The sequence below is a fragment of the Carcharhinus amblyrhynchos genome, chromosome 4, assembly GCF_965287045.1.
Source record: "Carcharhinus amblyrhynchos chromosome 4, sCarAmb.v2.hapA, whole genome shotgun sequence".
Lineage (NCBI taxonomy): Eukaryota > Metazoa > Chordata > Chondrichthyes > Carcharhiniformes > Carcharhinidae > Carcharhinus > Carcharhinus amblyrhynchos.
The window spans coordinates 133,761,693-133,789,419 of record NC_137327.1 but is presented as its reverse complement, the minus strand read 5'-3'; the positions used below and the strand labels follow the sequence as shown (position 1 = coordinate 133,789,419).

At 45.4% G+C, this 27,727-nt stretch overlaps 1 protein-coding gene across 1 annotated transcript; it reads right to left on the bottom strand.

The window, feature by feature from the left end:
- On the bottom strand, positions 1-27,542 carry c4hxorf65 (chromosome 4 CXorf65 homolog). The gene is made up of 7 exons (XM_080188273.1): positions 27,518-27,542; positions 21,486-21,572; positions 14,517-14,639; positions 9,875-9,943; positions 6,027-6,103; positions 3,425-3,516; positions 1-22 (listed from the first exon to the last, which is right to left on the bottom strand). The coding sequence occupies exons 1-7, from the start codon at positions 27,540-27,542 to the stop codon at positions 1-3; spliced, it is 495 nt and encodes a 164-aa protein (XP_080044399.1).
- Positions 27,543-27,727: the final 185 nt, after the last annotated feature.

Below are 27,727 nucleotides of genomic sequence, written 5' to 3'. Positions count from 1 at the left end.
TTAACTGTGTGTTACCGCCCTCCTGTAAATAAAAGGAAATGTGTTGGTCACTTCCAGAGCGAATCCTATTGGGAAATGTTTTTCGAATAGTCTGTTCAAATAGTTAAGGGGAGAAACAAACACTGAACATTATTTAACCCAGACAGAGACATTAAAATTGTTCATTCCAAATAAATTACTTATTAACAATTATTTAAAGCAATGTATTGCAGATGCTGGAATCTGAAACAAAAACAGAAAATGCTGGAAAATCTCAGTGGGTCTGATAGCTTCTGTGGGGACAGGAAAGAGTAAGAAGTCTGACAACACCAGGTTTAAGTCCAACCAATTTATTTGATAGTAAACTCACAAGCTTTCGGGGTTTGCCCCTTCGTCAGGTGAGTCCAACGCCAGCATCTCCACATCGGGAGAGAATAGAGCCAACATGCTTCTTCTTTTCATCTCATTCACCCATTTTATCATCCACCTTTCTCACTTCTATTTTTCCACTTCTCCATTCCAGCTCTCCTTCTCCACCCCACCCCCCCGCCCACACACTGCATCCTCTCCCCCCCACTTCACCCCACCTTCAGGGCCACTGCCACATTCCTCAGGCAGTCCCTTAACTCTCTGTACCTCTATTCTGCCATTCACACATTCTGATCATGTAATGAACATTTTTAGCACTGTTCTCAGCTTTCTGTATCCTCATTTACATTCCCTTTGTCCAATTCCAGCCCCCTTCCCCCACCCTGCCAGCTCCCCCCACCACCCTCATAGAATAAACCTCATTCTCTTGGCTCTTAGCTCTGATGAAGGGTCATCTAGACTCGAAACATTGGCTCTATTCTCTCTCTCCACAGATGTTGTCAGACTTGCTGAGATTTTCCAGCATTTTCTGTTTTTCTAACAATTATTACAGGGGAAAAAAAACAAACAAGTGAGTGGGGTTGATGAATAGATAGAAATTAAAATATGATATCATTACTCTTCCTCTGCACTAATCAACTGGTTAATTTGGGAGTGTTGGAGAATTAATTTTATTCAGACCTTAAGAGATTATTCTGCCCTTAAGAGATCAATTTTTTTGAACTTTGCACACAACTAGTTATCTTTTTTTACCAACCTCTCAAAAATAAAGTCTTAGTTCCATAAATCTTCACAAAGCTAAGAATCTATTAGAAATCATTTAATAGCTGTATTCACAATGAATTCACAAGAGTTAATAGATTATTAGATTTAAGGGGATTGACAAAGAAAACTGCAAAAAAGCTATTTTTACGCAGCGAGTGTTTCTGACCTCTAATACATGGCCTGAGAGTGAGATTCATTCATGGTTTTCCAAAGCAAATTGGGCCATAATATGCAGAGGAAAGAGGTGCAGGGTCATGGAGAAAAGGGGGGAAGTGGCATTTGAGCAGATGATGGTGTAAGTGGTAATGTCATTGGACAATCTAATGCTTAGGGAAACAGGTTCAAATCCCACCAGAGCAACTGGTACAGTCCAAATTCAATTAATAACTAGAAATAATCTGGAACTGAACAAGTTCATTTCGATAATGGTGACCATAAAGCTATCCATCCTGGAGGGGAGATTCGGAAGCTTTGAGGTGGGGGATTGGATACCATTGGATTGGGGAGGTGGGATGCTGGAGGGCTTGGTGGAGGGCGAGAGGCTGGAAAGGAGATTGGGAGGGGGCTTCCAGTCACAAAGGATAATGAAGCAGATACATTGGATCCAATAGGAAAGGAGTTTAACTCATGAATTCTGCAGTCCTTGGCTCCAAGTAACTGTTCTCAAGACTGGGGAAATCAAGCTATGAAGGATTGAATTTAAGGCAATCCATAAGTATGAGGTATGTAGACTCATTGGAGGTGGTCATACTGGCTGGTCTTGATCGATTAGCGTGGCAAGCCAGTACGATCGGACGAGAGGTGGGAAATTGGGTTTGTGCACAGTTTCTCACCTCTGGCAATGTTAGTGGCTGTATTCTGCCAGCGTAAGCAGCCTCGCGCCCACAAAGAGTGCATTGCGAGATTGGGGAGAATGCGCGATAGCAGCCCCACAGCTCAGCAGCCAACATCCCAGTGTGAATAGGCTCTGTCCACTCCCCCTACTGGCGAGAATCACACTTGGCCTCATTTGTTTCTCATATGATTGCGTCTGGGAGCTGGCTCAAAAATTGGGCGCGACTCTCCCATTTCCACACTCGTTCGGCACTTCGAATTTTTTTGGTAAGATCACCACCATTAAATTATTTACACTGGGAAAGGGCTGACTTCCCAAGCAGCCCCTCCCCCCACCTCTTTAAGAAATGGTGGCAGGTAGGTTAGTGTTGTAATTCAGATTTCATAGAATCACAGAGTTTTTACAGCAAAGAGAGGAGCCCATCATGCCTGCACCAGCTCCCCGAATGAGCAATTCCCTCCCTCCCCCTCCTAACCCTGCACAATCTTCCTTTTCAGGTAACAGTCTAAATTCCCTTTTGAGCGAACCTGCCTCCAGCAGGCATTCAGGACACCAAATACTCGCTGTGTGAAAAAGATTTCCCTCATGTCTCATTCGCTTCTTTTAACAATCACTTCAAATCTATGCCCGCTCCTTCTTTAGTCTTTCACGGGTGGGGCGAGCTTTTCCATGCACGCCCTGTCGGAATCCCTCATCAATTTGGATGCCTCATTCAGATCTCTTCCATCAGCCCTCTTTCTCAAAGGAAAACACTTGTAACTTCTCCAATCTATTCTGTCTAAAGCTTTAATCTCCCTCTTGACTCAAACCTGCTCATTTGCTGCATTAATATATAAAGATTTTCACGCAAAGGTTTTCTGGGGGTTAAAACAACCTCTCTTTCCCACCCCATTGTGTCGCTGGTTCATGGTTAAAGGCTGTACTGCAATGGGGCAGTCCGATACTTTGTTAACTTTCTCTACCTTGTAACAGTGTGATTGGGCATCGTTTATATTTGGAGCTGTACTGAGGATGTGGAAAGGGATTATATAAACCCCAGCACATTATTTTACCCCAGCGATACAGTAAAATATGGTCCATGATCCTCTGACCTCACCTGTGGCTCGGATTATCCAGTCCCGCCGCAGCAAACAGAGATTCGGCTGAGCGCCAAGTTCTCCATTCTCGCCGGCAGTGACAGCGAGGCTGGAGAATCCCGGCCATGGTTTTCTTCACGCGTGGACTTGTCATTTCTGAATTGTGGCCCTGGGCGGAATTTCCTGGTCACGCTCATCCCAAAACCGGCAAATCTCACCTGAGGTCAACGCACCTTTGTATGGTCTGCACCCCCCCCACCCCCCCCCTCCTCCTCCCTCCCCCTCACTGTCCGCTATGATTCCCGTGGTACAGGAAAATCCAAATCCCCGCCACCATTTTTCACCATTCAGCCCAAAAGTACTAGAAAATAGTATTGTCGATGTTTAACCTTTGCCGGACTTCTTTCCCACATCCGTCTTGCTTTTCCCAGAAGCTGATGGAGATGTGTCCTCCAGTGTAACTTTCACACTTCCTTTCCCCTTCTTCATTTGCTGGACAAGGAGAATTAAATAGTTTAGGCTTCTTATTTCTGCATTGAAATCATTTACTAGACTCCCCAGCCACTAAAACAACCCTCTCTCCCTCACCTGCACAGCCTAACCATTTCTCTATAGAAAGGAGTCCCGCAACGCCAGGTTGAAGTCCAACAGGTTTATGTGGAATCACGAGCTTTCGGAGCACTGCTCCTTCATCAGGCGAGTGGTGTGGTGAGACTTATTATTATTCTGCCCACCCCAGTCCAACGTCGGCATCTCCAAACCATTTCTTCAGAAGGAAAGAAAAATTCTGCAGGTGCCGGAAAACTGAAATAAAAACTCGACAACTCCCACCCCCAAACGTCCTTCCCGACCCCCCACTCTCCGCCAAGCCTACCAACATCCCACCTCCCTAGCCTCTGGCTCCTCCCCCAGCCCCCCCCCCCCCCGTGTGTTTTTCCCAAGGTGGAATTGGCTCATGGTGTTCTCCGTGGGATCCTCCGCTCATGGCGAATTTATGGCTTTTTGCACGGCTCGTTCGGCCCGCGTCCGGGGACCAAACCGTGCACGGTCACCGTTGGTGGACCCAGGAGATCCCACCGGCGACTAGGGCGGGAAAATCACGGCTGGAGAATGGTGAAAACGCACAGCAGATCTGGCAGCTTTGGTGAAAGGCTGAACAGATCTTTTCAGATCAATGATCTTTCATCAGGCAGAAGATCTTTGATCTGAAAGGGTTACTCCGACTGGTTTTTCAAAGTGTCCCACATCGGAAAAGCCGAGGGCAGCCCTCCAGTTACCCAATAGGCATTTCTTGCCCACATTTCCAAACACTTTTAAAAAGGAAACGGAAGGGGCAGCAGCAATCTCGACCTCTGATTGACAGCACAGTGGTTAGCACTCCTGCCTCACGGTGCCAGGGGCCCCTGCTTCGATTCCCAGCTCGGGTGACTGTGTGGAGTTTGCACGTTCTCCCTTTGTCTGTGCGGCTTTCCTCTGGGAGCTCCAGTTTCCTCCCACACTCAAAAAAAGAGCAGGTTGGGTGGATTGGCCGTGCTAAATTGCTCTTAGCATCAGAAGGATTAGCAGGGGAAATATGTGAGGTTACAGGGATAGTGCCCAGATGGGATTGTTGCCTATGTAGATTCAATGGGCCAAATAGCCTCCTTCTGTACTGTAGGGATTCTATGATTCTGAAAGATCGTGGCACCCTGAAAAAAAAATAAAATGAGAGCAGAAATAAAAAAATCGACATCAAGTGCAGAGTGCATAGCGGTTCTACCCACCCCCCACCACCCATCTGGCCCTGCTCCCAGACTGCACCTTCCCCTCAGGCTCCACCCCCTGGCATTGCCCAGTGGGCAGTGCCAGGGTGACTGGTGGGCATCACCAGAATGCCAGGCTAGCATTGCCAGGGTGCCAGGCTGGCAAGATCAGGTCACCAGGCTGGCATTGTCCAAGGGACGCCCCCTCTGCCCTTGACCTCGCAGGGGGAGCCTCAATGGCCTCTGCCCCCAGCATGCCTGGTCCCTGTTGATGGGCACCAGCTTTCATCCCTGCTGGTGGGAACCTCCCCTGGCGAGGTGGAAAAGGACAGGAGAAATTTCCTCACCCCAATAGTGGTGAGCCTGTGGAATTAACACAGGAAGTAATTGATGCCAAAATATGGAATGTATTCAAAAGGTGGCGAGATATAGCGCTTGGAGCAAGTGTAATCAAAGATTATGGGGAGAAAGCAGGATTAGGCTATTGAGTTGGATGATCAGCCATGATCGTAATGAATGGCGGAGCAGGCTCGAAGGGGCAAATCGCCTCGTCCTGCTCCTATCTTCTATGTTTCAACGTGTCTTTGAGCTTGGACGATACCATCCCTGACATGAGGCTAATTTCACCATAAAAAGTGACTCAGGAAAATTGTGATTGGCTGAACGCCTGTAGCGAATCCCGCTACAGCCCCCCTGCTGGTATTTCCCAGCACGCTGCGGTACTCGGGCAGTGCAGCGGGTCAGGAAAACTATGCCCTAGATAAGGAGGGAACTGGGCTTGTATTACCAATACTTAAAGGAATAGCCAAGCTGGATGCTGGTAAGATGTTTCTCTAGAACCAGGGGGCACAATTTCAAAATAAGGAGGATGCCACTTGGGATTGAGATGGGGAGAAATTTCTTTACACAGAGGGTTGTGAATCTTCAGAATTCTCTACCCCAGGGGGCTGTGGAAGTTCATCTTTGAGTATGTTCAAAACAGAGATTGATAAATTTTGATCAACAATAGTGTAAAGGGTTCTGGGAATAGTGGGTACAATAGATATCAAAGTGTGATGGGCTGAATGATCTCCTGTTCCGATGGTCCTTTGTATTTGAAGCCCCCTGAGGTAAAGTGTCTTGTCAACACTCGCTATTAAGAAACTGAAATAAAGACTGGCTATTTGAATAGCTACTAGGTTCGCATGATTAGATTCGCTTCAGGAAAGGAAAAAGAGAAAAGAAAACAATAAAAAATAGATTAAAAAATGTCATTATTACAGGTGTCAAACTCGACTTCCTGGCGGTCTTTTTATGTTTTGGATGTTCCAAAGTGACACACTGAACCTGAAGAGTATCTGTTAAAAAAAGGACAATACACAGTTAACAGTATTACATGAAGGAGCAGCACTCTGAAAGCTTATGATTTCATATAAATCTTTTGGACTATGACCTGGTGTGGTGTGACCTCTCACCTTGTCCAACCCCAGTCCAATCCCAGCATCTTCACATCATAACAACATAAGAAATAGGAGCAGGAGAAGGTCATTGAACTTGACAAATCTTCTGGAATTCTTCAAGGATGTAACTCGTAGGGATGATGTGGGAGGGTCAGTGGATGTGGTTTATCTGGACTTTCAGAAGGCTTTCAACAGTGTTCCACATTAAGAGATACGAGTACAAAATTAAAGTGCATGGGATCGGGGATAGTGTATGGAGATGGATGAGAAAACTGGTGGGCAGGCAGGAAACAAAGAGTAGAAATAAATGTTTTTTTTCTGAATGGCAGGCAATGAGGAGTGGGGTGCCACAGGGGTCAGTGCTGGGACCATATATTCATAACATATGGTCACACCACCTGCATCTTGTTCATCATGATACATAATGGGGTAAGGGCACAGGACAGGACTACGCTGAGATTCGCACTGCTCTGAGCCAAGTCGGATGTCACAGGTTCTGATGCTGCTGGCATGATATATTCAGATGCTGTCATCCTTGTCCCCAGCAGTACATAGAGTCCCTACAGTGCAGAAGCCATTCAGCCCATCGGGTCCACACCGACATTCTAACAGAAGTCTTACCCAGGCCTTCTCCCCCACTCTATCCCTGCAGCCTCACACAATTACCATGGCTACACATCTTGTGATGCTAAAGGGCAATTTAGCGTGGCCAATCCACCTAACCGGCACATCTTTGGACTGTGGGAGGGAACTGGAGCACCCGGAGGAAACCCACACAGACTTGGGGAGAACGCGCACACTCTAGACAGGACAAGTCTGGAATCGAACCCAGGTCCCTAGCTCTGTGAGGCAGCAGTGCTAACTGCTGGGCCACCGTGCCACGCATCTCCATGCTGCTACTTTCTATTGCCTTGTCCTGCAGCAGACATCAAATGAATGTTGGCGATTGTGTGGGTGACGTAGCTAACATAGCTGAACAGCTGGAGGTGTGCGGCAGCTGTGAGAGAGATGGGTACAGGACAGGCAGCTCTGGTAAGGGTGTGAAGTTGAGGTTGTGTATCTGGAGATGAAATGGTAGGCCCTACTGAGGCAAAAGTTGCGGTTGGTCAGAAGAGTGTGATAGATTCAGAATGCAGACTAAAAAAAAAATCAGAAAGGAGAAAATGAACAATGAAGGCAAGTTAGAGAGAAACATAAAAACAGGCAATAAAAGATTTTTTAATTGTGTGAAACAGAAGGAGGAAGTAAAAGAAAGCATTGCACCCTTAATAACAAAACTACAGAAGTAATTATGGGGAACAAGGAAATGACAGAGGCTGAATAAATGTTTTGCATCAGCTTTTACTGCAGAAGATACTACATATATCCCAAAATTGGTAAAAAAAAATACAGGGGGAGAAATTAGGTTTAGACAAACTAATGGGGTTAAAGGCTGACAAATCTTCTGGACCTGATGGTTTGCATCCCAGGATCATCAAGGATTTAGCTCCAGAGGTTTTGGATGCATTGGTAGCCATTTTCCAAAAATCCTTTCACTCTGGAACTGAGCCAAAGGTTTGGAAAGCTGCCAGTGTGGTACCCTTGTTACAAAAGGAAAGGAGACAAAATGCAGGAAACTACAAGGCAGTTAATCTAATTACAGCTATTGGAAAAATTTTAGAATTGACTGTTAAGGAGAGAATAGCAGTGCATTTGGAAAGTCATAATCTTATCAAGCAGAGTCAGCATGGTTTCATGAAAAGGAAATCATGTTGACAACTTTACTGGAGTTCTTTGAGGAAGTATCAGCCAGACTCAATAGAGGAGAACTAGTCAGTGTTGTATATTTGGATTTTCAAAAGGCATTTGTTAAGGTGCCACACAAAAGGATACTACACAAGCTAGGATCTCGTTGGAGGTAATATTCTGGCATTGATAGAGGATTGGCTAACCAACAGGAAGCTGTGAGTAGTGATAAAGGGGTCTTTCTCAGGTTGGAAGCAGTAACCAGTGGAGTGCAACAAGCATCAGGGCTGGCAGCTCTTCGCAATACACATTAATGATTTGGAGGAAGGAACAGAGTGTACTTTGGCCAAATGTGCAGAAGACACAAGGCTGGGAGGGAAGGTGGGATTTAAGGGGAATATAGATAGTTTGCAGAGGGATATTGACAGATTAGGTGGGTGGGTAGAAAATTGGCAAATGGAATTCAACGTAGGAAAATGTGAGATTGTTCATTTTCCAAAGCCCAGCACTATGCACTTGGGGATGCAACAAAACTTGGGGCAACTGCTGCAAATTCTCAATGGGGAAAGGGAACTAACTAAGTGCCACAGTACACCATAGAGATAGTAAGCTGCAAGATCCCTTGGGCTAGATATTTGGCATGCAATGAATTTTGTGAAGTAAGCTTTAATCTAATGTGTCTCTATATATCATATTGAAAGAAACAGATTCCCCATTATGAAATGTCAACTTTGAACTGTTACGTAATGTATTAAACTTTAGGAACAAAGGATATTTTTGGAATTTATTTTTCAAAAAGCGTGGACTGACTGGGCCAAACAGTCTCCACGTGCTAATTGCAGAGTGGTTCTAAGGGCCTAGGAGCCAAGGGCCTAGGAGAGGAGAATTCAGGCCTAAGCCTAGTGTTACCAATCCTCCAGGACTGATCTGGACACTCCAGGATTTGAAGATTTAACCTCCAGGCACTGGAGCAACCCTAGTCAACTTGGCATTAAAACAAAATTCAACACTTCAGTCAGTTAGTTACAGAAACATTGAGGGTGGGAATAATAGACTGTTTCACTATTGTCAAGGATCATAGATAATAAATAATTCCCTTGATAGACAAGGGAATTAAGGAATTAAGGGTTATGGGAAGAAAGTGGGAAAGTGGAACTGATCCACTTCAGATCAGCCATGATCTTATTGAATGGCGGGGCAGGCTCGAAGTGCTAGATGGCCTACTCCTGCTCCTATTTCTTATATTCTTATCATTCAAAGCTGCCCGCTTGACCAGCACCACATCCAGCAGCTTAAACATTCACCCCTTCCATTACCAACACACCAGGGCAACAGAGTGTATCATATTCAAGATGCACTGCAGCAACTCGCCAAGGCTCCATCAACAACCTGACCCCCAATTTTTACCATCTTAAAGGACAAGGGCGGCAGAATCTTGAGAACACCAACATCTGCGTGTTCCCCTCCAAGTCAGACACCAGCCTGACTTGAAATTATATCACCGTTCCCTCATTGTTGTTGGGTCAAAGTCCTGAAACTCTCTCCTTTACAATACTGTAAGTCTTACTACACACATGGACTGCAGTGGTTCAATAGACAGCTCACTACCACCTTCTCAAGGGCAATTAGGGATGGACAACAATATTGGCCTTGCCAATCTTGCCCACATCCTGCAAAAGAATACAGCTTTTGAAAATCCAGTTGGATAATGAAGGGTATTTTCACTTTCCAATTGGACAGGGAAGGCAGGGTGTTTAGTGGCTGGATGCGATGGGTGGTCAGTCATAGAGGAGTGGGGTGGAACAGCTGCCGATGGGGGGTCATGTGATGAACCTTCCAGTGATGCATCTCGCCAAACTTGGTAACCCTACCTGGGTCTGCTCAAAAAAGTTTGATTTATGTCACAATCTTTGATCCTTTGTTAGAAGATAATGATTATGGTACCTATCAAATCTGCTTTTGCATTGTTGTCAAGTGCAACAACCGATTTAAAGGAATTGTCCGCTGGATTTCCTGTAACAAGACAGACAAAATTCATTTTATTTTTTACCCATTTACTCTTTTACTGAAGGTGCTGAATTTTATTTACTTCCACGAGTTCAATAATCTCATCCTACTTGTCATTATTCTCAGACGTGAGGTTAGCAAATGTGACAACATGTGACTGTGCAAGACCACACAGGCAAGTACAATGTTGTCCTCACTTGGCACAAATGTGCAAGCTGCTATTTAACAGGGGGTGTGTTCACTCAGAGAGTTTATGCTCTGTACCACAGGGCTGCTGGGACTGACTATGAAAGCCACCATTCTGGAGTTGAACATGGGGACTTTTCTAATCTCTATGGTTTAGTATCACACTGGGCACTGCGTGTGTTACCAAGATATCAAGGGAGTTGGATGCCTTTCGGTCTTGGGAAATCGAAGCAAGTTTGCAAAGAACTGAGAGAAATAAATGTTTCCCGATCCTTTCGAATGCAATAATAATGGCTCAGTATAATGGAACTGATTGTCATTTTTGGTACACGTAGCCGGCCAGGCCAAGGGAAAGGGACATTGTGAAAGCTGCCCTCAGTGACAAGCAGGACCTCATTCACGTTTGATGGATGAGCTACAAGTGCTGGACCAGAGCTCGCACAAAGTTTATTGATCAGGTCGGGACAAGGTGAGCAGTAAGGCCCTGGAAATCTGGTAACACTTCCATGGAGCCAAGCCAAAAGTCACAACTTGATGAAGGCTTTGGTAGATTAGGGTGGAGCAGCAAGCCAGAGAATTCTTGTAGGATATAGAAGCATAGAAATTAGAAGCAAAATAGGCCATTCAGCCCTTCAAACTTGCTCCGCCATTTATTTAATCATGGCCGATCATCAAACTCAATATCCTGATCCCCCCTTCCCCCATATCCCTTGATCCCTTTAGCCCCAAGAGCTATATCTAATTTCTTCTTGTAATCAGACAATGTTTTGGCTTCAACTACTTTCTGTGGGAGTGAATTCTACAGATTCATCACTCTCTGGGGGAAGAAATTTCTCCTCAACTCAGTTCTAAAAGGCATAATGTAATCCCTAGTTCTATGTTAGAAGTTCCCCTCCATCCCCCACCATCGGGAACATTCTGTTAAGAAGCCTTCTGAAAGTCTAAATAGACCACATCCACTGGTTCTCCTTGGTCAGCTCTACTAATTACATCCTCAAAGAATTCCAATGGATTCGTCAAACATGGTTTCCCCTTTATAAATCCATGTTGTCTTTAGAACATAGAACACAGAACATTACAGCATGGTACAGGCCCTTCGGCCCTCAATGTTGTGCCGAGCTATGTCCAATCCCAAGATGAAGCTATCCCTTCCCTATCATTCTGGTTTGCTCCATGTATCTATCCAATAACCGCTTGAAAGTTCCCAAAGTGTCCGACTCCACTATCACAGCAGGCAGTCCATTCCACACCCCAACCACTCTCTGAGTAAAGAGCCTACCTCGGGCATCCCTCCTATATCTCCCACCATGAACCTTATAGTTATGTCCCCTAGTAACAGCTACATCCACCCGAGGAAATAGTCTTTGCACATCCACTCTATCAATCCCTCTCATCATCTTATAAACCTCTATTAAGTCACCTCTCATCCTCCTCTGCGCCAAAGAGAAAAGCCCCAGCTTCCTCAACCTTTCCTCATACCCTCCAAACCAGGCAGCATCCTGGTAAATCTCCTCTGCACTCTCTCCAATGCTTCCACATCCTTCTTGTAATGAGGTGACCAGAACTGAACACAATATTCCAAATGTGGTTTCACCAATGTCCGGTATAGTTGCAGCATAACCCCATGGCTCTTAAATTCAAACCCCCTGTTAATAAATGCTAACACACTATAAGCCTTCTTCACGGCGCTATCCACTTGAGTGGCAACCTTCAGAGATCTGTGGATATGAACCCCAAGATTAGCGATGGAAAGATGGTAGGAAAGGAAGGTCTCAATGACATTATTGTTACTAGAGAGGCGGTGCTCGACAGACTGGAGGGACTGATTGTGGACAAGTCCCCAGGACCAGATGGAATGCATCCAAGGGTTCTGAAAGAAATGGCGGAGGTGATAGTGGATGCCTTGGTGGTTATTTTCCAAACGTCGCTGGATTCCGGGGAAGTGCAGGAAGATTGGAAAACAGCTAATGTTACGCCGTTGTTTAAGAAGGGTGGCAGGCAAAAGGCAGGGAATTATAGGCCGGTTAGTTTAACGTCTGTTGTAGGTAAAATGTTAGAATCCGTCATCAAGGAGGAAATATCGAGGCATCTTGAGGGGAATTGCTTGATAGAGCAGACACAGCACGGTTTCGTTAAGGGGAAGTCGTGTCTGACAAATTTATTGGAGTTCTATGAGGATGTGTCTAGGGCGGTGGATAGAGGAGAGCCGGCGGATGTGGTGTTTCTTGATTTTCAGAAGGCGTTTGACAAGGTACCTCACAAGAGGTTATTGCAGATGGTAAGGGGGCATGGAGTTGGGGGTAGGGTGTTGGCGTGGATAGAGGATTGGCTGTCAAATAGGAGGCAGAGAGTGGGGGTCAATGGGTGCTATTCGGATTGGCGGATGGTGACTAGTGGAGTGCCCCAGGGGTCGGTGCTGGGGCCTCAGCTTTTTACCATTTATATAGATGATCTGGAGGAGGGAACCGAGTGTATGCTGTTGAAATTTGCTGATGGCACCAAGATTGGTGGAACGGCAAATTGCGCGGAGGGTGTGGAGAGTCTGCAGAAGGATCTAGATAGGCTGGGCGAATGGGCCAGGAACTGGCAAATGGAACTTAATGTTGGCAAGTGCGAGGTGGTCCACTTTGGTAGGAATAATGGTAGGAAGGACTATTACTTACGTGGCGAATAACTGCAGCAGGCGACAGTGCAGAGGGACCTCGGGGTCCTTGTGCATGAGTCGCAAAAACCCAGCTTGCAGGTGCAGCAGGTGGTCAGGAAGGCGAATGGGATGCTGGCCTTCATAGCGAGGGGGATTGAATATAAAAGTAGGGAGGTCTTGCTGCGGCTGTATAGGGCATTGGTGAGGCCGCAGCTAGAGTACTGTGTGCAGTTTTGGGTGCCGCACTTACGCAAGGATATTTTGGCCTTGGAGGGAGTGCAGAGGAGGTTTACTAGGCTGATGCCGGAGTTGAGGGGGTTGAGCTATGAGGAGAGGCTGAATAAACTAGGGTTGTACTCGTTAGAGTTTAGAAGAATGAGGGGAGATCTCATTGAGACATATAAGATGATGAATGGGATGGATAGGATAGAGGTGGAGAGACTCTTCCCGCTCAGAAAGGACAGTAGGACTAGGGGGCACAGCCTCAAGATAAAGGGGGGGCGGTTTAGAACAGAGTTGAGGAGGAACTTCTTCACTCAAAGGGTGGTGAATCTCTGGAATTCTCTGCCCGTTGAAGTGGTGGAGGCTACCTCGCTAAATATTTTTAAGACGCGGGTTGATGGGTTTTTGATAAGAGAGGGGATTAAGGGTTATGGGGAGAGGGCGGGAAAGTGGAACTGAGCCACGACAGATCAGCCATGATCTTATTGAATGGCGGGGCAGGCTCGAAGGGCTAGATGGCCTACTCCTGCTCCTATTTCTTATGTTCTTATGTTCTTAAGATCTCTCTGTTCCTCCACATTCCTTAGAACCCTGCCCTGTAATCTGCATTCAAGTTTGTCCTACCAAAATGAGTCACCTTGCACTTATCAGGGTTAAACTCTATCTGCCACTTTTCGGCCCAGCTCTGCATCCTATCAATGTCTGTTTGCAGCCTGTAAGAGCCCTCCACCTCATCCACTACTCCACCAATCTTGGTGTTGTCAGCAAATTTACTGACCCATCCTTCAGCCCCCTCTTCCAAGTCATTGATAAAAAAATCACAAATAGCAGAGGACCCAGCACTGCCCCCTGTGGTACACCGCTGGTAACTGCCCTCCAGTCTGAACATTTTCCCTCCACCACCACCCTCTGAATTCTATGATACAGCCAGTTACTTTTCCAATCCAATCAGACGAATTTCTTTGTCTGATTATGCCATTGCTTTCCAAATGCTGAGCTGTGAAATTCTTGAGGCTGGACCCTTCCCCAGCACTGACGTAGACTGACTGGAAATATCCCTGCTGCCCATTTCCAGGACTGGGTGGAAATGGTGATAATCGGGTCCAGAATGTTGCAGTCCTTTCTCATAGCACTTACCACCATCTTCCCATCAGTTGAAAGTAATGAAAATCGCCCCAAAAAGATACTTCTGCACCTCTCGGGCCATTTTAGATTAAGAGGATGATATCTCTCGCTGCTAACTACAGGTTGTTAAGGATGAAAAACAACCCTTCACCATTCAGAAAGAAACTGGCCAGGCTCCTCGGGGCAAATACAAGGATGGCTGATGTGGGAAATAGTGATACCCGAACCAAGATACATCATTGGAGTAGATGGGAAAAAGCTTTATCTTGCATAGAACACACAATTGTAATATTGACAGCAGGCATCAAAAGTGTTCTATTAACCAGCAACATTCCCTATCTCCATACTGAGTAAGAGAAAGCTCTCCAAATAAAAGCTGTAATGAAACATTTAAATCCTTACTTTTGATCATGCATGCATAGTAGGTTCCTCTTGGCTCAAACAGGTTTTCAAGATTTTCAAATTGATCCTTCATTCGGAACAGCAACTTCATATTCCCCTGGTCGTCGTACAAGTCCACTGTGTCTACAGAGACAGAAGGTTTGTATTATGAACCTGGAAGACCCAAGCTCCAATAATTCCACTCTAAGAATGAAGAAAGGCTTGCATTTTCATAGCACCTTTCAAGCTCTCAGGAGACGCCAGAATGGTCTACGGCCAATTAAGTACTGTTGAAGCGCGGTCACTGATGTTACGCAGGAAAGGCGGCAGCCGATTTGCACAAAAAGCAGATGATGTGGTAATGACTGGGTAATAATAGTGAAATACTGCAGATGCTGGAAATCTGAAATAAAAACAGAAAGTGTCGGAGAAACTCAGCTGGTCCAGAAGCAAGCGGCTGTGGAGAGTAACAGAGCCAACAGGCAGGATTTTCCTGCATGTTTCACTGCAGCGTAGGTGGCCTGCCGTTGTGGGATCTTCTGATAGAGTTGCCAGATTACCTCATTGTGAATGCTTGGCTGAGCTCCAAGAATGGTCATATGGACACAGCCCTGTGGACATTGTTGACACAGCTTGTACTAGTTGTTTGATTGACATCTTTATTGCCCTGTAATAACCTGATATTTCTTGAAATGATTTTGAAAGAGGCATTAATTACATGAACTAAGGGGTATATAGTGGGTTAAAGTGTGTTATCACTGATACTATGAGTGGTTGTGTGTAATGAATACTTTTATGAGGGGGTAGGATGAGCATTTTTTTTCAAAAATCTTCAAAGTCTCTTTATTTATGACTTCAGTTTCAGGAACATTATAAAGACTTGCTAAAGTTGTCAATGGCCTATTTGTTCTCTACATGATGAGTTATTAGAGTAGATATGGAAATTGACGTGGAGTTAGGATATAAGCAGAGCATGGAGGGGGCATGGAGTTGGTGGTATGAGTTATGAAGGTTAGAAAGTCTGTAGACATGAATACAACTAGGCTGAGATCCCAGTGAGTAGAAGTGTGCAATCTAACCTGTCAGACTCACGGCCTGCCTGCTTCCCTTGCTGCTTTGTGCTTGCCTCAGGAGGCAGCAAGGTTGACTCCATTCCGTCCCCACCTCCCCAACACAAAAATTAGATATGCAGATTCCTCCAGGGCAGAATTGGGATCACAAGGTTTCCAATCTTCATCTCCTTGGCAAAAACCCAACTTTGAGAAACTGGATCAGATGACTCCACTTAGATCGGTGGTGGGGGGGCAGGGGGTGGAGATGGAGGGGAGCGAGGGAGGCAGGCAGGGGCCTGTGGTGGGGGGGGGGAGATGGGTCAGATGACTCCACTAGGATCGGTGGGTAGTTGTGGGGAGGGAGGTGGGTCAGATGGTTCCACTCGGATTGTTGGGAGGGGGAAGGTGGGTCAGGTTCCTCCACTCAGATCAGTGTGGGGGTGGGGGGGGGTGATCAGATGACTCTCTGACTCAGATTGGTGGGGAGGAAGGGGGGGCAGGGGGCTGCAGTTGATCTGGATAGTGGGGGGATAATGGGGTCATAAATATTGTGGGAGTGGGGTAATGTCTGTGTGGGCTGGAGGAGGCATTTTCTAGCCTGGGGGGGGGGGGGGGGGGGGGGCGATGTGGAAGGGGAGCATTTTACTATGTTTTTTTTACTGTGCCTGCGCAGTTGGGGGTGCTGATCGGAGCTGCAAGATTTCAGGTGGGATAAACCCCACCCACAGGCTGATGGAGTGCAATTCAGAATCGCTGCTACTTTTCCAGGCAGAGTGCGAATGGGTGCACCCGAGACTGGTCGAAAAGTCAGATCTAAAACACTCCCAGTTTCAAGTCTGCCCAGGGCTTAGAATGAAAATGTTAAATTAGGGGCTCGTGTATCAGGTGCAGGAAGTTGAAGACACGCCAGGATAAACGCTGGCTTTGGGTCGACTTTGAGTTCAGTGGGTGAATGGGGAAAGAGTTGAAATGGGAACCTGATCAGCGGTGATCCACAGTTTTAAAGCCAAGTTAGGTAAAGCACTCTTACTCCTGTTGGGCTTCACATTCTATATGTAAACATGTATCATCAGATTTCTCCTGGCGACATCTAACAGTACATCCCATGAAACATCTGAGAAACTCCCATTGCCGTTTGACCTGATGCTGGCTCCAGGTAGGAACCGTGGATGACAACAATTTACCCTGACAATCGGGTGTGTAGTTCAGATTTAGTACGAAGTGTGTGTTTGTAAGCTGCACCTTATTCTGGGCACTTCAGCGCCCGTTTTTGTCTGGTCAAATTTCTTGGCCATTGCAGCTATACTGCCAGCTTCTAAATCAGACAAACCCTGAAAAATCAAGAGATTTAGCGTGAAATTCCTGAGTTGTTATTTTTGTTACATGTAAACCAATCTGGACTGATAATTGGTTTAGAAACCTCTCCGGTGGCAGCCCTTCCTGTGGGCAATGGTCAACAAAAAGTCTCGCGGGCCGCACTCAGAACCCACACGTTACAAAGACCTGAGGTCACATACCAACCGACTCAAAGACCACTTCTTCCCTGCTGCCATCAGACTTTTGAATGGTTCTATCACACATTAAGCTGATCATTCTCTTCACCCTATCTGTGACAGTAACACTGATTTCTGCGCCCTCTCCTTTCCTTCTCCTCCACGTACTCTATGTACGGTATCTGTGTAGCGTGCAAGAAACAATACTTTTCACTCTATACCAATGCATGTAACAATAATAAATCAAATCAAATCAAAATGTGGCCCCCCCCCCGAGCTGCCCGCCATTGTTCCAGGATGTCTTCTAACGCTGTAGCCTTCCTCCCACTGCTGACAACAAACAGATCGTGGTGATCACCAGGCCACCAGGTGATAACAACTCTGTGAAATGCCCGCAGCTCCTCACCATGTAGCCAGCCTCTGGCACCACGAAGCTTGAAGCCTCCGAACGTAGGCCTCAACTGCAAAGTGAACTTGCTTGGATTTGTGCCAGGGCTCCTGATACGTTGTGTAATGCCACCATTGAGTACAGTGCCACCATTGGGAAATGAGGTTGACATATTATAGCAGCAGCTCCATGCTTAAATTCAAATCTTTTTGCTCCAGTTTATAAATAGAAATGGGTTTATAAATGTAGAAACAACCTAAGAGTTAACATGAACATTCATCTGTTAGGTTTGCATGAAGTTCTTCTTTATCCTCAGTAACCTCTATTACTATTTTTCTCAGGGTTAGTTACTCACGTTACAAACAGTGAAATTGGGTTGGCAAGGTCACTGTCTAACCTCGCAGTATACTTATAGTTCAGAATAGATTCTTCTTTTCAAAGCAGACAAGCACACTGCTGTATGTATTTTGACAAGCAGGGAGTCTCTTCTTGGTGCCCAGCGTCTTTCTTGGGAACAGTGCTGACTTGATAAGATATCTCCTACCGAGCTTAATGTACACAGTGATGCAGAGGGGGCTCCCTGCAGCTTTCCTCCTCGGCCACAGCTCTTCCAACACAGCATCCAAGTTTGCTTCATTCAAATGGTCCAGACATTTCACTGCCCAACTTCCAACGTTGAATTGTTTGCTTTCCTGGAGCCAATACCACACAGTTGGTGTGAAGCAGGAGTAGCAACTCTTGAGAGAGAGAAATCCCTGTCCACCTGCGCTCCAGCAATTACAATGGATTCTGCCTTGTGACAAACATAAAGGGAATTCATCCCATGATATGCCTGAGCTAATCTCAGAGATATAGAGGTTTACAGCATGGCCCTTTGGCCCAACTTGTCCATGCCGCCCAGTTTTTACCATCAAGCTAGTTCCATTCGCTCGCATTTAGCCCATATCCTCTCTAAATTCAATCAGTTTAGCCACCCATCCCCGAACACAGTAATCCGAGCATCCTTTCAGCTGGGTTGCTATCATGCCATCTTTGCCTCCATTTCAACTTTCCTGTGGGCCAAGGCCAGGAGTTGGTGATATGAAGTGATTCCCTTGAAGGGGCTTCCAAGAAGTTGGTCTAAACCACTTGACATTTTCCAGATATTGGACAGAAGTTGTACATCGTTAGTTCCCACATACTTTTGTCCCAAAGCTGTTTTCTCCATGGATTTGCGGTGGGTTTTAACCAGGTTTGATTCTGAAGCCAGGCTGCACAGTCCGGGTGCCACACAAGATTAAAGGGCGACCTCATTGGGATGCTCAAGATAGCTGAAGGATTTGGTGGAGTAGATTGCAACTGTTTCCTCTGTGGGGTGGGGGGAAGGGGAGGGAGGAAACCAGAACGTGGACACCGAACTTTAAAATGAGAGCCTGTGTCATGAGGTGAGAAAGCCGTTCTCACACAACGACCAGAATTTTACCGCCCCACCTGCCGCTGGAATTGGAGCGGGCGAGGGGTGGACAACGGGAAGGTCAGTTGACCTCGGGATGGATTATTTTACGATTTCAGGTGAGCGAGGCTATAAAATCCTGCTCAAAAGGGTGGTGGAAATCTGTAACTCTCTCTCCCTAAAAAGCTGCTGTGGCTGGGTCAGTTGAACATTTTAAAACGGAGATTGCTAGATTATTGTTAAGCAAAAAACAAAGATTAAAGAACAGTACAACAGGAACAGGCCCTTCGGCCCACCAAGTCTGTGCCGACACTGATACCTCTCTAATCTAATATTTTCTTGCCTCTACATGGTCCACATCCCTCTATTCCCTGCCTATTTGTGTACCTATCCAGAAGCCTCTTGGATATTGTTATAGAATCTGTTTCCACCACCTCCTCCATCAGTGTGTTCCACCCTGTGTGAAAAACTTGTCCCTTACGTCTCTTACCAACTTTCCCCCTCTCGCTTTCAAATGGTAAAAGAAACTCTATTCAAGCCTGTCATAATCTTGTAAACCTCTACCAGGTCCCCTCTCATCCTCCAGCACTCCAATGAAAACAATCCAAGTTTGTTCAACCTTTGTTCACAATCTTTATCCTCCAAACCTGGAAAATATCCCGGTAAATCTCTTCTGCACCCTTTCCAATGCATCAATGTCCTTCCGGTAGTGTGGCGACTAAAACTATGCATAATGTGATCTAACCAAAGTCTTATACAGCTGCAACATGATTTTCCAATTCCTATACACAATGCCCCAGTTGATGAAGGTCAGTATTCCGTGCACCTTCTTGACAACCTTGTCCACCTGGGTTGCCACCTTTAAGGAACTGTGGATCTGCACGCCCAGATCCCTCTGTATGCTAATATTTCTAAGGGCTGTACCATTGACCGAATCCTTCCCTTCTGCAGTAGACCTTCCAAATGGCATCACTTCACATTTGTTTGGGTTGATTTCTATCTGCCATCCTTCAGCCCAGGTCTTCAGATGATTCGTATCCTCTGACAACCCTCCTCACTATCCGATTTTTGTATCATCTGCAAATTTACTAATCAGATCACCTACATTTTCCTCCAGATTATTTATTATATGTAACAACAGAGGCCCCAGTACTGATCCTTGTGGAACACCGCTTGTCACAGACCTCCTGTTAGAAAAGTACCCTTACACTGCTCCTCTCTGCTTTCTATGCCCAAGCCAGTTTTGTATCCATCTTACCAGCTCACCTCGGATCCCAAATGACTTCACCTTCTGTATCAGGCTGCCACGAGGAACCTTATCAAAGGCTTTACTAAAGTCCATGTATACAACATCCACCGCCCTGCCCTGGTCAATTTTTTTGTCACTTCCTCAAAGAACCCAATCAAGTTTGTGAGCCACAACCTCCCCTTCACAAAACCATGCTGCCTATCACTAATAAGCCTATTTCACTTCCAGATGTGAAGACATCCTGTCCCTAAGAATCTTCTCCAATAATTTCCCCACTACTGGTGTAAGGTTCACAGGCTGTATTTTCCCAGATTGTCTCTTCCGCCCTTCTTAAACAGAGGAACAATGTTAATTACTCTCTAATCCTCTGGTACGTTGCCTGTTATTAAAGAGGATACAAAAATTTTGGCCAAGGCTTCAACGATTTCTTCCCTCACCTCTCTCAGTATTCTGGCCCTGGGGACTTGTCCATCTTAATGTTGTTCAAACCTCTAATAAAACCTCTCTTTTTATCTCATCATGTCCTAGAACACCAACTTCCTCCTTTCTACATTCACCATCCAGCACATCATTCTCCTTTGTAAATACTGATGCAAAGTACTCTTTAAGGACCTCACCCACACAAATTCCCTCCACTGTCCCTGAGTGGAAATACCCTTTCCTTAGCTACCCTCTTCCTCCTTATACACATAAAAAGCCTTAAGATTCTCTTTAAACGCTCCCCTTTTTGCCCTTCTAAGTCCCTGTTAAATTCTTTCCTCCTATCTTTGTATTCCTCAAGAACTTCTCAATTTCCTGAAATTTATGTACGCCCCCTTCTTCTTTTTCACTAAGCTCTTGTCATCCAGGGTTCCTGAACCTTGCCATCATTATCCTTCATTTTTGCAGGAACAAACTTGTCTGGGATTGTTAACTTTTAAAAGACTCTTGGATATTGGATATGGATATACCTTCAAACAGCCACTCCCAGTCTACATTCCCCAGCTCCTGCTTAGTGCTGTCATGGATAGCCTTCCCCCAGATAAATACTTCTAAAGCAAGGGTCTTAAGGCTTAGAATTTTGAATGGAGCCTTAAATCCGTTCCTGTTCTACGTTTGTAGGTTTACATTAATGGGGCTGGGGATAGGATAGGCGCAAACTCGATGGGATGATTGAATGAGATGCAGCTCACCAGAGGTGATTAGGGATAACATTGCCTTCATCTACCACAGTGTCTATGGGAAGGTGTTGCTGCTTCAGTCACCTTGTCACATCCCAGTGTACATCAGCACCACTAAAGTATCCCTTAACATATCGGGAGCAAATGTGGATCATACATTAATGGTAAGTCTTGGCAATCTTTGCGTAATTCCTCTTAGAAGGTCAAATTAATTACCTGGATGCTGAATGTTCAGTTTTTCCTCCAAGTAATTCCGGAAAATTATGAGACTACAGTTAGGGTTAGCAAGAAAATGCTGATCATCTGGAATCAGAAAAATAAAAACAAGTCAAAATAAATGCATGACCACACACCAGCAATAATGTCCTCCGGTAAGTTGAAATTCAATTGCAAAAGCTCTGTTTTAAAATCTGGGCAGAAACTGCGTGGGCAGCAAGATATAGACCGGTTGGGGACTTGGGTGAAGAAATGGCAGATGGAGTTTAATCCTGATAAATGTGAGGTAATGCATTTTGGAAGGTCCAATGCATGTAGGAATTATACAGTAAATGGTAGAAGCCTTAGGAGTATTGACAGGCAGAGAGATCTGGGTGCACATGTCCCCCAATTACTGAAAGTGACAACACGGGTGGATAAGATAGTCAAAAAAGCATATGGCATGCTTGCCTTCATCAGTCGGGTCATGCTGCAGCTGTACAGACCTTAGTTAGGCCTCATCTGGAATATAAGAACATAAGAACGTAAGAAATAGGAGCAGGAGTAGGCCATCTAGCCCTTCGAGCCTGCCCCGCCATTCAATAAGATCATGGCTGATCTGAAGTGGATCAGTTCCACTTTCCCACTTTCTCCCCATAACCCTTAATCCCCTTGCCTACCAAAAACCTATGGACCCGCGTCTTAAATATATTTAGCGAGGCAGCCTCCACCACTTCAATGGGCAGAGAATTCCAGAGGTTCACCACCCTTTGAGTGAAGAAGTTCCTCCTCAACTCCGTTCTAAACTGCACCCCCCTTATCTTGAGGCTGTGCCCTCTAGTCCTGCTGTCCTTTCTGAGCGGGAAGAACCTCTCCACCTCTACCCTATCCATCCCATTCATCATCTTATATGTCTCAATGAGATCTCCCCTCATCCTTCTAAACTCTAACGAGTACAAGCCTAGTTTATTCAGCCTCTCCTCATAGCTCAACCCCCTCAACTCCGGCATCAGCCTAGTAAACCTCCTCTGTACTCCCTCCAAGGCCAAAATATCCTTGAGCATATTGTATACAATTCTGGTCGCCACACTACAAGAAGGATGTGGATGCTTTGGAGAAGGTACAGAAGAGGTTTACCAGGATGTTGTCTGGTATGGAGGGCATTAGCTATGAGGAGAGGTTGGAGAAACTTAGTTTGTTCTCACTGGAACACCGATTTGCATTTATACAGCGCAGGAAAGCACGGTAGCACAGTGGTTAGCACTGCTGCATCACAGCTCCAGGGACCTGGGTTCGATTCCTGGCTTGGGTCACTGTCTGTGTGGAGTTTGCACATTCTCCTCGTGTCTGCGTGGGTTTCCTCCGGGTGCTCCGGTTTTGTCCCACAGTCCAAAGATGTGCGGGTTAGGTTGATTGGCCATGCTAAAAATTGTCCCTTAGAATCATGAGATGTGTAGGTTAGAGGGATTAGCGGGTAAATATGTAGGGATATGGAGGAAGGGCCTGGGTGGGTTTATGGTCGGTGCAGACTTGATGGGCCAAATGGCCTCCTTCTGCACTGTAGGGTTTCTATAATTTGCATGTTTTCTCTTTCACGCTCTGTAATCTCTCCACATCTAATGTAATTTTTCCTCAGTTACAATCTATTCACCTTGCTAACACATCCACCAGCTTCTTGTTTAGCTGTGGTCAATGAGGTCTATAAAGTCCAGACTTTCCAAATGGCTACTTTTATTTGTTTTTTTTCCTGATATTCTTTCAAGAGATGTGGGCCTGTCTCTAATTGCCCTTAACCTGAATCGTCTGCTAGGTCATCTCAGACAGCAGTTAAGAGGCAGGTTAATTGTCACAACAATTAATGATAGCTGTCATGTCATTGTAGTCCAGGTTTTATTGATTGAATTTAGAATTTCCTCGGGTGCCCATGGTGGGATTTGAACCCCACTCTCTGAGGGTGTGAGCCCGGATCTCTGGATTATGACTTCAGTGACATTTACAATGATGGCACTGACACCCCATTGTGTTGTAACAGCAGGGGAAGCACTCCCTGCACATGTGCAGACGCAGCATCTGTGCCAGTGAAGTTACTGGCATGACGTCGAAGGCAGCTGCCTGCACTAAACCAGAGTGAAATGATGAAGGGAAGAGAAAGCGAGCAGGGGGAGCGGGTTGCCAGGGAAGAGAGCAAGAGGGATCAGTCAGTGAGGAGGAATTGAGGTTTCTGGATACAAAACGATGACACAAGCAGTTGGAGAAACCATGCAAGCACCAGCGACCTGAGTGCAAGATGATTTTCGGGTTCTGTTTTCCTGTTTGGTGGTGGTTTAAGTTACAGAATTCTCAATTAGCACGTCTCCGTTCAAGGAACTGAACACTGATTTCTACAACAAGTGTTTAGCCACACACCACATTCTGTTGCTCCTAACTAACATACCAACCCCCTCCTCCCCCGCTTCCTACCCCGTCGGACTATCTGTCACTTATTCTGACATTTTGCTTTCACTGGGCGCCGACCTTTTGTCTCCTATTAACTCATTCTGGGATTTTACCTTTATGCAACCAATAGCACCTTCTCCTGCCACTAACACTTCCTCAATCTCATACCTTACACATCTTTGTTGCATTCACTCTGAGCTCTGACAAATCTCTGACCTTTTACTCTGCTCCGTCGCCTCCACCCCCTTTTATACAATGTATAATCCATCACATTGCTCCCTCGCTTTAACTCTGAAGAAGAGCCAGACAGACTTGAAATATAACTCTGTTTTTCTCAACAGACTTACTGAGTTATTCCAGCATTTTCCGTTTTGGAATGTATGGCTTGGACTTCAAAAAAATGCTGCAGTTCCGGTCCTTCCCTTAGATTGCCTACATTTAGCACGATGGACGTTTGGTCACTTCCTATTAGTGTTGTTTTGTAGATGTCAGCAGACATCAGTTGGTAGCAATTTCACCTCAGAAAGTTGTGGGTCCAAGTCCCACTTCAAGACCTGAGCACAAGAGTTAGAGTTGACGTCCCAGTACTGCCTTTCAAATAAGGTATTGAACTGAAGCTCACAAAACAGGTCACCTGGTCATAGAGTCGTGGAATGTATAAAAGGAGGCCATTCTGGCCATCATGTCCATGCCAGCCTTCTGCAAGAGGAACCCCTCCCCCCCACCCAGTCCCACCCCCTCACTTTTTCCATGTAGCCCTGCAAAATTTTCTTTCTTCAGTTAATTATCCAATTACGTTTTGAAGGCTTTGATTGAATCTATCCCCCCTAGGATCGCAGGCAGTGAATCCTAATGACTCTCTGTGTAAAACACAGTTGTTGTTGCTTCTTTTGCCAACCACCTCAACTCAATGTCTTCTGGTTCTTGATCCTTCCACCAATGGGAACACTTTCTTCCGATCTACTCTGTCCAGACACCTCCTTCAAATCTCCTTTCAATCTTCTCTTCTCCAGGGAGATATGCCTTAGCTTCCCCAATCTATCCTCATAACTGTAGTTCCTCGGCCCTGGAATCATTCTTGTGAATTTTTTCTAAAACCCTTGCTAAAGCCTTCATGAAGTATGATGCCCAGAACTGAATGCAATACTCCGGTTGGGAGGTTCCTACGTGCAAAATAACTGCTGTTTCCCATATTACAGCATTCTGTCAAAGATGTCAGGTCCACAACCCTGGAGGCAAAGCACCATTTGGTTCCTGTGTCTTGTTTGCTCAGGATTTTATCTGTAATCCACCCCACCAAAAAGAAGTCTAATCCCTCATATCACAACACACCTTCCCTTCCATGGTAGGCAGTTGGATTACCCCAACACATGGTACATCATCCTCTGGCTAATCTGTGACTTGAACCATACATTTTCTGTTGGAGAGCACCAGGGATGACTCCACTCCCATTTCCTAACCATTCGTTCCAACCCATTACGAACTAACAGAGCCCCTCTGCCTCCTCCTCCTCCAGGTACCTGTCCTACACTAAGCCCGCAGCGTGGCCTTATCATAATAAGAACGTCTCCCTCACTATTACTTTAATTGTTCGCCAAGCCCCACACTTCAGCCTTGAGTGTGTTATCCTGCTGGATGTTGCTGCCAGTGAATTGTCCCATAACCTTTCAAAAAAAAATTACAACATCACAAAATAGCTTCTCCAAGTCATAGCAAATCTTTCCTTTTATTCAATCCACTCTTCTCCCCTCTTCCCAAGGCCCATTCACCCGAGCTGATCATATAACTTCACTGCAAACAGGCACTTTGCTATGACTAGTCACCAATAATGCTCTTTATGATCATTAGAGCAAAAAGCTTGAACCTGATCTAATCCAATCTCTCTGACAAAGTAGCCATATAATGCCCCAATTATTTCTTGCTTTTTGTTTTGCTGGCATTTTTGCACACCTTTGGCATTTGTTGTGCTATTATTTGGTACAGGCAATGCCGTATTGCGAGCAATATACATTAGCTCTGTGGTAGCTCTAGCCAGTTTAAACTTTGTTCCCATGAACTGAATTGAATTACTATGCAAAGCAAGAGCTTTCTTCAATCATTACAACCTTACCGGCAGCTTTGCAAATTTGGAGTCCTCTGATACAATTTTGAGTGTCTGGTGGGCAGAACCTGCACTGCAAAAGCTTAGCTTGGGAGCCATGGATGGCATTGTGGCAGAGGCCACAAAATGATATAGGATCTCTGTTCCTGAAGCGGTCAGTTTATGGCAGTTTCCAAATTCCTGGAGGGGAGCAATACTCCGCTGGACTCCAGATAAATAATACTACAATTCTGGACAATCCCTACCCTCAACTCAATGGCCTTTCCTTGACTTAGTTTCCTGCCAGTTGTCTTGCTGTTGGAGTGACTCGATATTGTGCTGGCCCAGAGATGGCAATGAATTGGGTCTCGCACTGGCTAGCATGGTTGATACCAACAGTTGTCCAAGAAATTTTTGTTCTCTTTACTCCAAAGCTTATCTACAACCTATTTAATCCTTCAGCGAAACACAGTACCTAAACTTCTATTTGTGTCTGTCTGTGAGATCCTGCACCTCCCTACCTGACTGGATGGTCAGTCCCATTCCCAGTTGAACTTATCATGGTGTTCCTGGTTTGTCACTGGCTGATCTTGTCCATGACCAAAATGAACCATTTGTTTATATCTTGGAGGAATAATAGACCCAACGGAAACCATTCCTCTTACAAGTACCACCACCACCCCATCCCCACCAACCCCTGAACGCTCTGTTTATTTAGAGGAAGAGGGGGTTGGTTATATGCAGGAATTATTGCGCATCTGTGCTTTTAATTCATTCAAAGGATATGGGTTTCCGTGGCTAGGCCAACATGCATTGCCCTTGAAAAGGTGGTGGTGAGCTGCCTTCTTGAACCACTGCAATCCATGTGGTGTAAATAAACCCACAGTGCCATCAGGCTGAGGGTTCCTAGGTTTTGAGCCAGTGACAGTGAAGGATGGGCGCTATATTTTCCAAATCAGGATGGTGAATGGCTTGAGGAAAACTTCCAGGCAGTGGTATTCCCATGTGTCTGCTACCTTTGTCTTTCTACATGGTGGCTGTCATGGGTTTGGAAGGTGCTGTCTAAAGAGCCTCAGTGTGTTACTTCCAAATTCTGGTGTCTTAAAGGAGAACATTACCTCCTGTGTGACCAACTTTATCGGACTCCTCTGCACGTTGCTATGCTGAGCATTATTTCCAAAGTCTAATTTTATATTTTAATACAGTAACACGTTCAGCGATTAACAAGCAGTGACTGATTAGACACGGAAAGACAGTAATTTTGACAAAGAATGAATTCTTTGTCAAAATCAGAATCATTATAATTTTGTATTCTCCTGTCAAAAACAGCCATGTGTAGATGGGCCAGCTAGTTGCCCCCTGCGGTTACTTATTAATTTATCCTAAGCTTCTGAACACTTGTCAAAGCTTTTATTGTGTGTTAAGCATCTGCAATGCCCTGCTTTATTTGTCACATTAAGCAGTGGTGTGCTTGTCATTTGAAATGTAAATGATATTTTTCCTTTCCACAGACATGGACAATGCAAGATCAGCTCACCCCCATACTTGATGTAGATGAACATATCCTCTTGCCAAGTCTCCTCTGCTGGATCGAATTTCTGTTTCCTTCCCTGTGTTAATCTGACATCAAGAGCTTTTGTGACATCAAGGAGCCTGATGAAGTCATTGGATAAGAAAAATATAATTTTAACAAGTTGGATAAGAACTAAGAGCAAGAACGTGCAAGAGTTCTCTCAAACGCTTTCTG

Coding starts and splice junctions, on each gene's coding strand:
- c4hxorf65 (XM_080188273.1), bottom strand. CDS start 27,542: ATGTTCATCTACATCAAGTATGGGG. Junction 14,640..21,485: donor ACTGAACATTCAGCATCCAG/GTAATTAATTTG, acceptor CTGTCTCTGTAG/ACACAGTGGACTTGTACGAC. Junction 23..3,424: donor AAGACGGATGTGGGAAAGAA/GTCCGGCAAAGG, acceptor TTTTATTTACAG/GAGGGCGGTAACACACAGTT.